This window comes from Belonocnema kinseyi, chromosome 6 (genome assembly GCF_010883055.1).
Source record: "Belonocnema kinseyi isolate 2016_QV_RU_SX_M_011 chromosome 6, B_treatae_v1, whole genome shotgun sequence".
Classification (NCBI taxonomy): domain Eukaryota; kingdom Metazoa; phylum Arthropoda; class Insecta; order Hymenoptera; family Cynipidae; genus Belonocnema; species Belonocnema kinseyi.
The window spans coordinates 129,966,132-129,979,315 of NC_046662.1; the positions used below are offsets into that span (position 1 = coordinate 129,966,132).

General features: G+C 30.9%; 2 protein-coding genes across 6 annotated transcripts in view; one reads left to right on the top strand and one right to left on the bottom strand.

The window, feature by feature from the left end:
• Nucleotides 1–13,184, bottom strand: part of LOC117175209 (uncharacterized protein CG43867) — a 629,535-nt gene that overhangs the window by 345,998 nt on the left and 270,353 nt on the right. The gene's annotated exons all lie outside the window — the stretch shown is intronic.
• LOC117175211 lies at nucleotides 11,572–13,171 on the top strand. Its single transcript, XM_033364859.1, has 2 exons — nucleotides 11,572–11,691; nucleotides 11,813–13,171. The coding sequence occupies exon 2, from the start codon at nucleotides 11,816–11,818 to the stop codon at nucleotides 12,728–12,730; it is 915 nt and encodes a 304-aa protein (XP_033220750.1). The 5' UTR covers nucleotides 11,572–11,691; nucleotides 11,813–11,815; the 3' UTR covers nucleotides 12,731–13,171.

Sequence of the window (13,184 nt, forward strand, 5' to 3'; positions counted from 1 at the left end):
GAGAAGGGAGATCCGTCATCTTTTTTAATTCAGTCAATAACACGTGCCGCCGGGCACTATAAAATCCCATTTAATTAACATGGGGAAATTGTGAATTTTCCTAAAATTTAACTCATGTTCCAGGGTTTCATCGAAAGGTCCCAACATTTTTAGGGATTGAAGGGGAGTGATTACGAAATAAACCCATACTAATAACTTTTATTTCCAACCCACCTTCGCGCTCCCCGCAGCACCTCTAATATGACAAAAAAACTACATTTGTACGTATTATTGTTACATTTTAGCAATTTCCGTCATCTTTTTCATATTAATAATTACTAATGGACAACTTGAATATTTCCCATACTTTTTACAGAATTTTCAAATGTTTAAACAAATGGAAATTATTAAGAATATTATTTATTCCCAAAATATATACAAAATAATCGTATTTTCTGATTGAAATAATCGTTTAAGAAACCAAAAAACCAAAAATTTTACTATTTTTGAAAATTTACAAAAAATAAAATTTGTGCTGAGTTGTGCACGACAAATTCAGTCTTTATTTCTTCTAACAAAATTACTGATGATCAACAGTTTTCATAATAAAACTCAAAAGGTAAAAGTCAAAAACATAGAAAATTCAAAACTAATCAAATTCGAAAAAAATTGTGCTGAATTGTGCTGGATACATAAAGTCCTTATTCAGCACAAGTTTTCGTTTTTCGAAATATGATTATTTTCGGGCTTTGTATTTTTTTGAGTTTTACATTTTTACTTTCAACATAAGAACTGCTGATCTCACGTAATTTTGTTAGAGGGAATAAAGAGTGCATTTGTCGAGCACAACACAGCACATATTTTAGTTTTTCCAAATTTGAATATTTTTTAATCTTTTATGTTTTTTGAGTTTTACATTTAATTTTTAATATGAGAGTTGTTGATCTTACGTAATTTTGTTACAGGAAAGAAAGACTGTATTTGTCGAGCGCAACTTAGCACCAGTTTTAGTTTTTCGAAATTTTTGAAATACAATTTTTTTTAGCGGTTAGTTTTTTGGAAATTTTCTTTCCTGCACAAAATTGTGTATACTTCGAGCCACCTCGCACAACCTTTTTTTTTGCTCTAGTAAGTTGCGTTACTAGAAAAAAAAACGTTTTTCAAAAATTGTGCCTGTAATTTTTGATTTTCCAAAAAACCGTTTACAACACAAATGAGCAAAAGTCTAGCACAAATTAGCACAACTTTCATTTTTTCGCAAAAATGAGTTCGCGGATCTAACTTCCGGGACATCGACTTCTTTCTAAAATTATGAATGAAACGGTGCAGAAAATGTCTTTTCGTGCACCTTTTCCAAAACAAAAATTGAAAATGAAAAATTGGTAAATAATATGAAAACAATCTTGTATATATGGGCCATTATGTCTCAAGCGCACCCACACAAAGCATTAAATTTGCCCGATCTAAGTCAAACTAGGGCAAAGCGTTGTGTTATTGGATAGTAGATTATTGGGAATTCGTTTTTTAATTTTAATAATTATGCACCGAGTAGGAGGGGGTAAACATTTGGAGAATGAATTAATTTGAGATTAAATTTTTGATTGTTAAAAGTGATTATTTACCGTTGACAGCTCTGGCTCGCGTGCGCATGCCCTGTTTGGTGTACAGGAGCACGTAAATCTTATTTTCAGGACTAAAAAATTTAATTTCACTTTTTAATCTCGTGGTATTTCATGAAACAAACCAAATCTTTCTTCTGAGCATAAAAAAATTTCAAAACAGGGTCCATCTTCAACAAAAAATTAAATGCAATTTTGGCCTTCATTTTTGAAGGCCAAACATTTATACCTAAAGAAAATGATTGCATCCAATGAAAACGACTTGAAATCCTCGATCAAAATTTTAGTATACAAAATTTGTTTTTTCGAGGTCAAATATTCATCTTTTCACAAAACTCTTATCATTAATTGAAAGAGCTTCAAAAAGCCTGCCTAACTTATATAAAAAAAAATTTGCTATCGTTAATTAAGAGAATTATAAATTATTAAAATGCACAAAGTTCACCAAAATCAAAAAATTTTCATGCCGACCCAGTCAGTTGATATTTATTTACATGAAACAATTTTTTGTATACACTGGATAAATAATGCCCCATATTTGAAATGTACAGCTATCACTTACATTTCGGTAAGAAATAGAAAATTCAAGAGACAGTTGAATACTTGAGAATAAAGAATTAAAAAAAAAATTCAAAGTCTGGTTCAACTGCATTAATATTTTAGGTCATTTTGTATAGAAAAGATTTCCGGACGCTCCATATTAATTTACCGCACTATACATTACAAGATTATTTTGAAAGGCTGAAGTCAGATTCAAATAAATTGTAAAAAGAATAATTTTTCCCTCATTTTTAAATATTTGTTTTGTATCGCTCTACATCTATTTTTGAATGTTTCTTGCAGTTTGTATGGGTCACATGACCTTTGTTAAACAAGTAAAATGCATATCATTCATAAAGATATTCTTTAATCACTCAGAGAAAAAGATGTCTTAAAACAAAGGCATATTCCCCTTGCTTATTTTGTTTTGAACTTTTGTTTTGAACTTTTATTTTGAACCACTTTTTGGGGCCATGTATGAAATCCCTTTTAACCTTAAATGTAAAACCAAATTTTCGTTTTTTTTCAGGTACATAAGACAAAATGCATTATCAATTTTCCAGTTAAAAGTGCAAGGATTGTACTGTGAGGAGTGTCCGTCAGTTTATCGCAGACTGACACTCATTACTCATTACGATATAATAAAAAGAATCATTGTAATTCGAAAATAGCATATAAATGTATATATGCGTAAGTTTGTTCATACTTAATATTTTAACATTTCTTATAATGAACTCAAGCTGATCAAACTAATTTCTTTGTATTAATCACGTCGAAAACAACGCATTTTTTCTTCATATTCCGACGGTTCATTACGAGAGAAGTGCAAATATAATTCTGAAATTTTTGCAAAGAATAAGGAACACACACAAATACACGATACTTGGATAATCACCTAGAACCATACGTGTACGTTTCTATAATTATTTAATTAAAATTCATTAATTGCTGCGGAGTGCTAATTATTATAAATGCCTTGAATCTGAAGTTGCTTGTCATTTTTCTTCAGTTAGAAATAAAGAATTCTAAATATAAGACGATTCTAAGACGATATAGCAAAAAAGTACTCAGGTAGAGACCCCTTAAACGACAGCGCACATGTGCATTTTTGTTCAGTCCTACTATACAAAATTATTGTAAATACCAGATAGAAAACTTTAAGACGATTCATATTGTAAATAATTTAGAGCTAGGGTTGTTTACGTTTTGGGGAATTTTACTTTTACTTTCTAATTTCTGAGAGATTGTACATCTGCTCAAGATTAAGCATGGTTCCGTTAGCTTCGAGAATTTTCTCAGTCTGTAGTTAGAAACTTAAGCCCTTTACAATACGACCATCGAAAGTGAAGGATGACCTCAAGCCAAGGATCTTCTGAATCCTAATTGGTCAATCCTCCCACCCTTTGTACTTAGCCTAGCACTTCCATGTAACTTTGACTCTAAGATCCATGTTTTGCTACAGTCCTGTAAATAGTTTGTGTTGTGTTCTTTAAAATATATATTGAGTGATTATTTAAAGAACTGCGTTATTTACATTCTTGAACCCTCACCAATTTTCAGCACAGACTAGTCTCATTACAGGCATACAAAAAATATAAATTAAACATTTACAAATTCAACAATCATACAATTTTCATTGATGAGTCGAGAGTCCAACCGGCTGGATTTTTACCGAAACTTTCTGGATTAATCCGCCTGGCCAGAGGTCCGGTCTACTGCCATTCCGGTAGACAGGATTGTAGTCGTTGTACCGTTCGGGTACACGGCCTAAGCAGTAGGTTTCGGTTCACTCGTGAAACAAGAGGCTCTACTGGCAGTATAGTCCGGACGCCATACCCACTTCCGTCGGATTCGCGTTTGATATGCGTTGTTAATGATTCTTGTTCAGGCTGATCTTCTGATTCCGAATCTGCGTGATAGCCCTCTGGCATTTATGGCGTTCTCGAGATATAAGCGACTAATTAAATTTTCATTATCAATTAATTATAGAATTACCGTTCAATATTTGTACAAATTTTCTTTTGCATTATTGTAGAGGTAAAGAAGAGGAATGAAAGTTGTTCTGACACTTATTCGATGAGATCACTAGTTTTTGAAAAAAAGCGTGAATAGGTAAAATAATGGACAAAAATCATTATCCTTTCTGTGCAAAGTAATATTTTTTTATTTGAAATTTTTTTTTATAATCGAAAATATGAGTTGAAACGAACAATTTTCATAATAGACGCTATTTCTCTTAAGTTAATAATTTTAAAGATAGAAGGGTTTTAATTAACGAACGAAAATAGCCTTTTAATTAATAGTCCTGTTTCTCGACAGTGATTTGTTTTATTACGAAACGTTTAACACAGAAGCGTTCTTTAATCTATGATAAATATATTTTCGTATAAATTTGATAAAAAATTTATTATTTTGATATAATTACGTGTCAATGTTTAAACAATCTTTATAACTTGACACAGCTTCATGGGAAAAGGATATGAAGAAGTCAAAATTTGCATAGTGCTTCTTGTAATCTCTCCGAAACCAGTGATATCATTTGGAATTGAAATCTGTTAATATTTGCATCTGTAGAAGTACTGAAAATATCTTAAATAAAATCGATTCTAACTTTGTTTCTATACGTCCTACGAGGTTGGGATAAAGTCAAATAACTCAAAAATTTAATTGGAATCCATTCATAATATTTATTTTTTTTAAATTTTGATTCTCTGTAGAATTATCATTGATAAATATTTTTATTTTTTTTTTTTGGAGATGGCCTGTTATTAGGTACAATAGGCTAGCTACTCCCTGGTGGGCTCGCATGGGCACGGAGCGCGAACATGTGCACCAAAGGGTCAAAACGAAAAGCCGTAGACCAGCGATTCCCAAACTATTGCCGACGGTCGGCGGCCCGACCGCGGTCGGGGGAAGCCACCTCGGGCCGGGCAGCCCACTAGGGGGGAAGCCAGATAGGGCCCAACTCCTCGGCAGCCCCCCCCCCACTATGAAAACCCTTTCATTGTCATGCGATTTAAGGCTGTTTCAATAACTAAAATCCTAAATACGTGGCCCAATTCAATTATAATTGTCTGACTCATTTGCCTGATGTAATTTTTATAAAATGAAAAAAAAGTTGATGAAAATCGGTTAACATTTCGAGTAATTAAGCACATCTTTAAGTACATGCAAAATTACAAGAACTGTCAACTGGCATTGAATATAATAACCGATTTTCATCAACTTTCTTTTCATTTGCTTAAAATCAGATTAGGAAATTGATTCAACTAATTAAAATTTAATTTATTAACATTTTAACATATATTAATTTTTCTCAACCGGCTCTAATTCTCTCGCGTGAAGCATGAAACCTGCCGCATGACCCACAGTCAAGTATCCCCCTTGGGTTCTAGTAGAGGGAAAAAATAGTAGGGTGGCGGCCCTGTCCCTCCCTGAAAACTGAAAAAAAAGTTTGGGAATCGCTGGCGTAGACCAGTGGTCGGCAAAATTTTTGCTTCATTTTCAGGTATGGCCAGGCTCCACCCGACTTAATTTTTTCTACTACTTTTCGGTCTATTGATGTACCTTAGTGTAAGTGAGCTTACTCCAGCAAAGGTCTTTTGTCCACAGGCACGTCAAAGTGAGGAAATTTTAAAACTTTTAATTTTTCAATTAGCGATTTGAAAATATACCAATATATGCCAAATATATTACTTTTAAGTCACTGATCGCAAAATTACGAATTTTTTAATCCCAAATTTTTTCCCATTTTATAACAAAGGACTCCTGATGAAAGGGGTGGTCTGGCCAAGCTCGCAGGTACTGCCCTGAAAGTAGGTCGTAGGGCAGCCAGGGCAGGGTACCCTGCCCTGGGCAAGAGCGTGCCGACCACTGGCGTAGACCAGGGCTCGCCTCTTCAAGCAGGTGTTGGCTGCCACGACAAGTGCATGGCTGTCACCAATTTTTTCTGTCATTTTTTTCTTCGTTTTCCAGGGATCTAGCGAAGGGTTACGATCACGGTAAATTACGTCTCGTCGTCGTTCACGCCGGAGGGTCTGAACCTTTTTACTCAAATTTCCAATAAATTTAATTTCCAATTGCAATTTTATTATTAATTGAGAAAGTGAATCAAATTTACCTGCAAATTGAAGATGTCATAAAATTTTGAATGAAAATTCACAAAAAAAAAAGAAAAAGAAAAACGACTGTCGCCAAAATCTTTTTCTTCGTTCTTATCGTTCTCCTTTATCTTGTACAAACTTTTAGTAAAGATTAAAAAATAATTTACCTAAGTTGCTGGAAAGATTTTGTGTGGGTTTTATTAAAAAAATTTAATACTTGTAAATGAAGAGCGGATTGAAGCTACTATGATGTTAGTTCAACTGTTTAATAGAAACTTTCAAACTTCAAAGCTTTCATACTAAAAATTTTAAATATAGGCGATTTAAGAGTTTAAACAATTCCAGTAGAGAGGCTATTTGTATCAGTGAAATTTCATTGATTCATATTTAAAGAGTAGACCATTGAGTCATAAATCTATTCAAATATATGAATTCTGAATTTTTTAAACTCTCCATTAAAAATTCTTTAATTTTGATGATTTAATATCAAATTTTCTTCTTTTTAAAACAGTTAGAATTGAAAACTTGAGTTTTTATTTCCGAAATCATCAAAAGTCAACAATTTTAATTTATGAATCTTCAAATTTCAAGAGATTTCATTTGTACTTTTTCGAAATTTTTAATTGTAAATCTTTTAAATTAAAGAGTTTTTTTATTTTGAGAATTTAGAATTACAAATTAGGTAAGTTTTTAATTTTACAATTAAAAATTCTATAATTTTCACAATTTTCATTTGAAATTTCTTAAGTTTGGAATTCTTAGAATTGATAACTTTGACTCATCTTTAAAATCATTAAAATATAAGGATTTCAGTTTGAATATCTTCAAGATCAGGCAGTTGTCAATTGTAACTCTTGCATACTACATATCGTTCAATTGTCATTATTTTAAAATTCAAGAGTTCTTGGTTTTGCTAATTTACAATGAAAAATCCTTTAATTCAAGTTACTTACTTTCAAAATTTCTTCTCTTTGGAAGTTTTAAAATTGAAAATTGCAATTAATACCACTAAAAACATTCTGTTATCTGTGTTTAAATGTTAATTTATGTCTTTATTTCTAGTTCTTGCTTGCATAAAATCTTATATTAAAATGAAAGATGCAAGTTACTGAAAGTCAATTGAAATTGAATTGAAATTTTAATTTAATCAAAGAGGAGGTAGATATTTTAATATTTATTCAAACGTATGATTAGTTATTATATTTGATAGAACTTTTAATTGAAACATTCATTTCATTTTGATAATTACTCCAAATAATAATTATATTCAATAATAATAATAATTATTATTCTTTTTCAATAGTATTACATAAAAATATACTCACTGATTAAATTAAATTAAATTAGAACAAAAATGAATTGAAATTGTTCCTGTGCAATAGGACCAAAATTGTTTACAATAAATATATATATAGAGAAAGAAATCTGCTTTAGAATAAAAAATACTTGTCCCTGAAATCTATACTTCATATTTTGGTTACAAAAATTTATTTTAATCTTAATACACTCACCTTCTATTTAAATTGAATTTTTATAGTTCAAGTAAACTAGAATTTGAGTTGTAGAATTTGGCAATTGTCCATATAAATTTTTCTTATTCTTATTATTTCATTCAAGAAATAATGAAATATGACACGTTTTTGTATAAAAATATTTTTATTTACAGTAATTATTATAAAACTTGCAATAAAATGTAATAATTGCTTAAATCTTCCATCTTTCAAGCATTATATTAATTTTTCTTATTAATTTTGTAAATACCTATTAATCACTAAGTATTAATAGATAACATAGTCATATTATAGCTATAGCTTATTTTAATAAATATTTATTAAAGAAATTTGAACAATATCATATGAACATTTTATCATTATACATTGTATCAATTGTGTGAAATATATAAATATTACTCAATAAAACATTTTTATTTATTTTTATATTATCAAATCAAACGCTGGTATATTTTTTTCTAATTGTATTTCATTTTTGGAAAGGATAATGTCTTCCGAGCCCGGCGCGGCGGGAGTTATAATGACCGTGAAGGGCTCGAAACCAGTCGGGCGACAAGATTTATTAGGGTCAGTTTGACCTAGTCTTTTGACTGCCACTGGCAGCCAATGCAGCCAACGGCTGCCTTTTGGTGAGCCCTGGCGTAGATTTACATAATTTATGCTGTGTACTTATGCAGGGGCTGACTTTTTACAAATCTGTAAGTCTACGCCTTTGCGTTTTGAACCTTGGGTGCACATGTACGCGCTCCGTGTCCATGTGAGCCCACCAGGGAGTAGCTAGCCTATTGTAACTAATCACAGGCCATTTCAAAATAAATATTATGAATGGATTCCAATTAAATTTTTGAATTATTTGAACTTTATCCCAACCTCGTAGGACGTATAGAAACAAAGTTAGAAGCGATGTTTTTAAAGATATTTTCATTACATCTAAAGGTGAGAATATTAATAGATTTCGATTACAAATGATATCACTGGTTTCGTAGAGATTACAAGAAGCACTATGCAAATTTTGACTCCTTTATATCCTTTTTCCATGAAGCTGTGTCAAGATATAAATATTGTTTAAACATTGATGGGTAATTATATCAAAAAAATAAATTTTTTATCAAATTTATACGAAAATATATTTATTATAGATTAATGAACGCTTCTGTGTTAAACGTTTCGTAATAAATCACTGTCGAGAAACAGGAATATTAATTAAAAGGCATTTTTCGTTCGTTAATTAAAACCCTTCTATCTTTAAAATTATTAACTTTAGAGAAATCGCGTCTATTTTGAAAATTTTTCGTTTCAACTCATATTTTCGATTATAAAAAAAAATTTCAAATAAAAAAATATTACCCTGCACCGAAAGGATAATAATTTTTATCCATTATTTTACCTATTCACGCTTTTTTTGCAAAAACTAGTGATCTCATCGAATAAGTGTCAGGACAACTTTCATTCTTCTTATTACCTCTATAATCATGCAAAAGAAAATTTTTTTAAAATATTGAACGGTAATTCAATAATTAATTGATAATGAAAATTTAATTAATCGCTTATATCTCGAGAACGCCATAAATGCCAGAGGGCTATCACGCAGATTCGGAATCAGGAATCATTCAACCAAGTAGTTGAATTTGAAATAAAAAGATGAATATATTCAACCACAAATACTTTCGTAACCAAAAAGATCCATTTTTTTAATAAAAATTAATTACATTATTCAGTTTTATGAAAGTAAAACAAATTATGATTCATCGTACACATTGATTAGAGACAATTGTCTAATATTAACAAATAAAAAACAGAAACGTTCGAAATTTATAGTATGCACTTTTTAATGGAAAATTTTGCATTCGACAAATTTTCAAAGCTCAATTAAAGAAAATTGATATGTCAAAATGAAATAATTTCTTCATTTTTTAATGTTTTCAATTTTGGGATTCTGAAGTTTTACGGTAAGGATTAAATTATAGAAGTTTCTCTATTCATAAGTTTGAACTTTTGAATTAACATTGAAATTGTGGAATTTCTAACAATCCAATTGACATTTTAAACATTGTTCATTTCTAAATTTTAAAATAATTTCTATTTAGCCGTACTTTTTATTTCGAACCTTCTTTCAGAATAATTCTATTTTCAAGGATTACAATTGAGACATTTTTTTCATTTTGACTGTGGAGAATGAAGGTGTCCTTATTTCGATTTTCCAAAAAATGTTGTGATAAATGTTTAAGTTACATCGCAATTTTTTTAATTTAATACAACTTTACAATTATAAAATTTCAAATGCTTTCATTTTCAAATATTAAAATTCGATTTTCCATTTATAATTGGCAAATTTCAATCCTTTTGCATTCAAACACATAATTTTTTTTAAATTCACTTTTCACGACTCATTGCTCACGAAATAATAATAATAGACTACATAGTCACCGTATAAGTTCTTTCAATACATATTAGTCACAGGAATTTCAAAAATATCAACGAAACATTTGAATATCATGTATTGTTTTAATCGTGTCAGCGATATGAATATGAATGAGAAAATCTGTTACATTAATATTCATTCTATATTGTGTTTTTGGGAAGAAATACTTTCTTCCAAGCCCGACGGGAGGCATAAAGGAACCAGTCATTTGAAAAGATTTATCACTGCCTATTAGTATACTGTTACAGCCAACAGTGACACTTAGTAGTCTTTCCAGCCAAAAACTGCCTTCTGGTGAGCCCAGCTTCACCTATCTACGAGTACTCTTCTCACGCACGTACAAAAGTGCAACAGCAAGAGAGTTTCAAAATAAAGTTTCTTCATCCGCTTATGCGAGTTTCTTTTCTTTTGATAACGGCAAAACTTTTTTAAGCTGTCAAGTAAAATGAGTGAGTAAAAGAAGTGCAACGTAATTCGTACTTTTAGTTTAGTGAATAACATCAGATTTCGATTATGAAAGGAGTTTATTTATCGGCCATTCCAAAATAAGATAACCCAAACTGTTAAGATAAAAATGTTAAAAATAGCAATATTTAACACTCCAGATATTTAATATATATTCCATTTCTTGTGGAACAGAAAAAATTTTGTCAAAATATTTTTTTTTTAGGTTATTTTTCAGCAATGTTTGTTCAGGGCATCAAGTGGCCCAAAGTACCTATGATTTTTATGATATTTTTGTGGACTTGTATTAACTAGTAAAAGTACTGGATTATTAATGTAAAATATTCAATGAAATATACAATTATTTGTCTGCTTATTCATATAGAATGCAGAAAAATGGTTTGACTTGCAATTCCTTTTTTATGAACTTCTAAGATTCTGTATGAATGGTCCCATCCGTTACCAAAATAACAGAAAAGTTTATCTCATTTCCTTTAGTATGTACTAAAATATTACAAATTTCAGATCTAAAGTTAGTTTGAAATAATACCCTTCATAGTTAATTAAAAAATTTGTATCATACTTGGAGAATAAGAAAAACGTGGTAACGGATGGGACCTAGGAGGATGGTAACGGATGGGACATCTGGCACTTTAAAGCCTAATCGCCTGACCATTACCCAAATGAGGGTACTTAAGAGATTCTAAATTTGCATTGTGAATTCCGCAAAAGAGAAGCGAAAGAATTTTCAATTACTTCAAAACTTTTGTAGTTAAAGTGGTTTATAAATATTTCAGAACTTGTATGACAGGTATATTCTAAACTATTATAATTCTATCAGATTCTACTTACAGCATTCAAGGAATTTCATACGTATTAAATTAAATACTTTATTCCTAATAGGTTAATCTATTTGCAAAGGGTTTGAAACATATATAAGAGTACAGCTTAAGTTTACAAATGCCATAACTAGGTTAGTGAGCTGATACAAACTACCTAGTTTATTTTTGCACTCAGTGAAATTGTGAAATTATTATTGTTCGTCGTTCTGATCTTCTTTCATCCATATTTTGGTAAGTTATAAACACATTTATGAGACTGTGGTTTACAATAATGTAAACATATTATCATATCATTTTATGACTAGACTATTTCACTGAAACTTAAAATATAATTTGTGGACTTTTTTTATAGGTAATGGCACCTGTTCCAAAAAAAGAGCTGATGGCCAAATCGAGAGATATGAAGAGACAGGGTCCAGAGAAATGGGATGAGTATCTGAGGAAAAATCGGCAAAAAAATATTATTGCGAGATGTAAAAAACGTCTAACAATGTGCGAAGAGGAGAAACACGCACACAGAGAAAAGGAAAAACTAAGGAAGAGAGCGCAGCGACTGAAGAAGAATATTTCTACACCTAAGATAAAAGCTTCTATCATCACTAAAAAAAGAGATGCCTACAGCTGTCCTCAAACTTTTGGCAAGGCGATTAAGAAAGCTACTAGTAAACTGCCTACTTGTCCTACTAAAAAGCAAGCTGTTGTTAAGGAATTATTTCTCAGAGTTTTCGAATCAGAAGATCACAATGGCTACAGGATTATGGTGGAAAAAAGCAAAAGCAAGTTCAGGGCGGAAAGTAATCAACGTATATTGGTTGCTGATTTCTACTTTTCGGACGATATAACTCGTCAAGCTCCACGGAAACGTGACTTGAAAACTGTACGAGACGAACGAACAAGAGTTAAACAACGGATACCCATTAGGCACCTGTTGATGACGGTGACCGAAGCTCATTTTGAATTTAAGAAGATACATCCTAAGGTAAACGTGTCATTATCAGCTTTTTATTCATGGAGGCCGAAGTATATCCTTCTGTCAAAGCAGATGCCGCATAATGTGTGTGTATGTAAAGTTCATTTAAATTTTTCTTTTCTCATTGATTCCGTACATTCTTGTGTAAAAGATTTCCCTGGAAATTCTAAAAGTTTATTGGCAATCATTTGTTGTGATCAGAAAAACGAAAACTGCATGTTCAACCATTGTAAAAATTGTACGTATGATGTAAGAAAAATTTTCCTGAAAATTTGGATACTAGAGTTAGTGTCAATCTAAAGAAATGGGAAAATATAAATGTATTTTTACAAGTGACAGAAACAAAGATTCAATTAGACCATATGTTATCAGAAATTAATAAAGAACTTGCAGCTTTTAAAAAGCATTTCTATGTTAAAAATATTCAGTCGGAATATTTTGAAACTTGTAAAAATCGACAGGATGAATGTGAAGCTTTTATTCAGGTTGATTTCGCCGAAAATGCCACTATCACAAATCAAACTCAGATACAAAGCGCATATTGGAAACAGCGGCAAGTAACGATTTTTTCTTGTTGTATTTGGAGTTATGGGAAAGTTAAATCTGTAGCTATCGTAAGTGACAATTTAGATCATTCTAAATATGCAGTTTAGACATTTTTGAAACTTATCGGGGCATTTATCAAAAAAGAATTTCCACTTGTTAAACGTCTGATTATTTTTTCTGACAATGCTGCTAGTCAATTCAGAAGTAG

What these genes read in the sequence shown, in the direction of transcription:
- LOC117175211 (XM_033364859.1), top strand. Translation starts at nt 11,816, where the DNA reads ATGGCACCTGTTCCAAAAAAAGAGCTGATGGCCAAATCGAGAGATATG.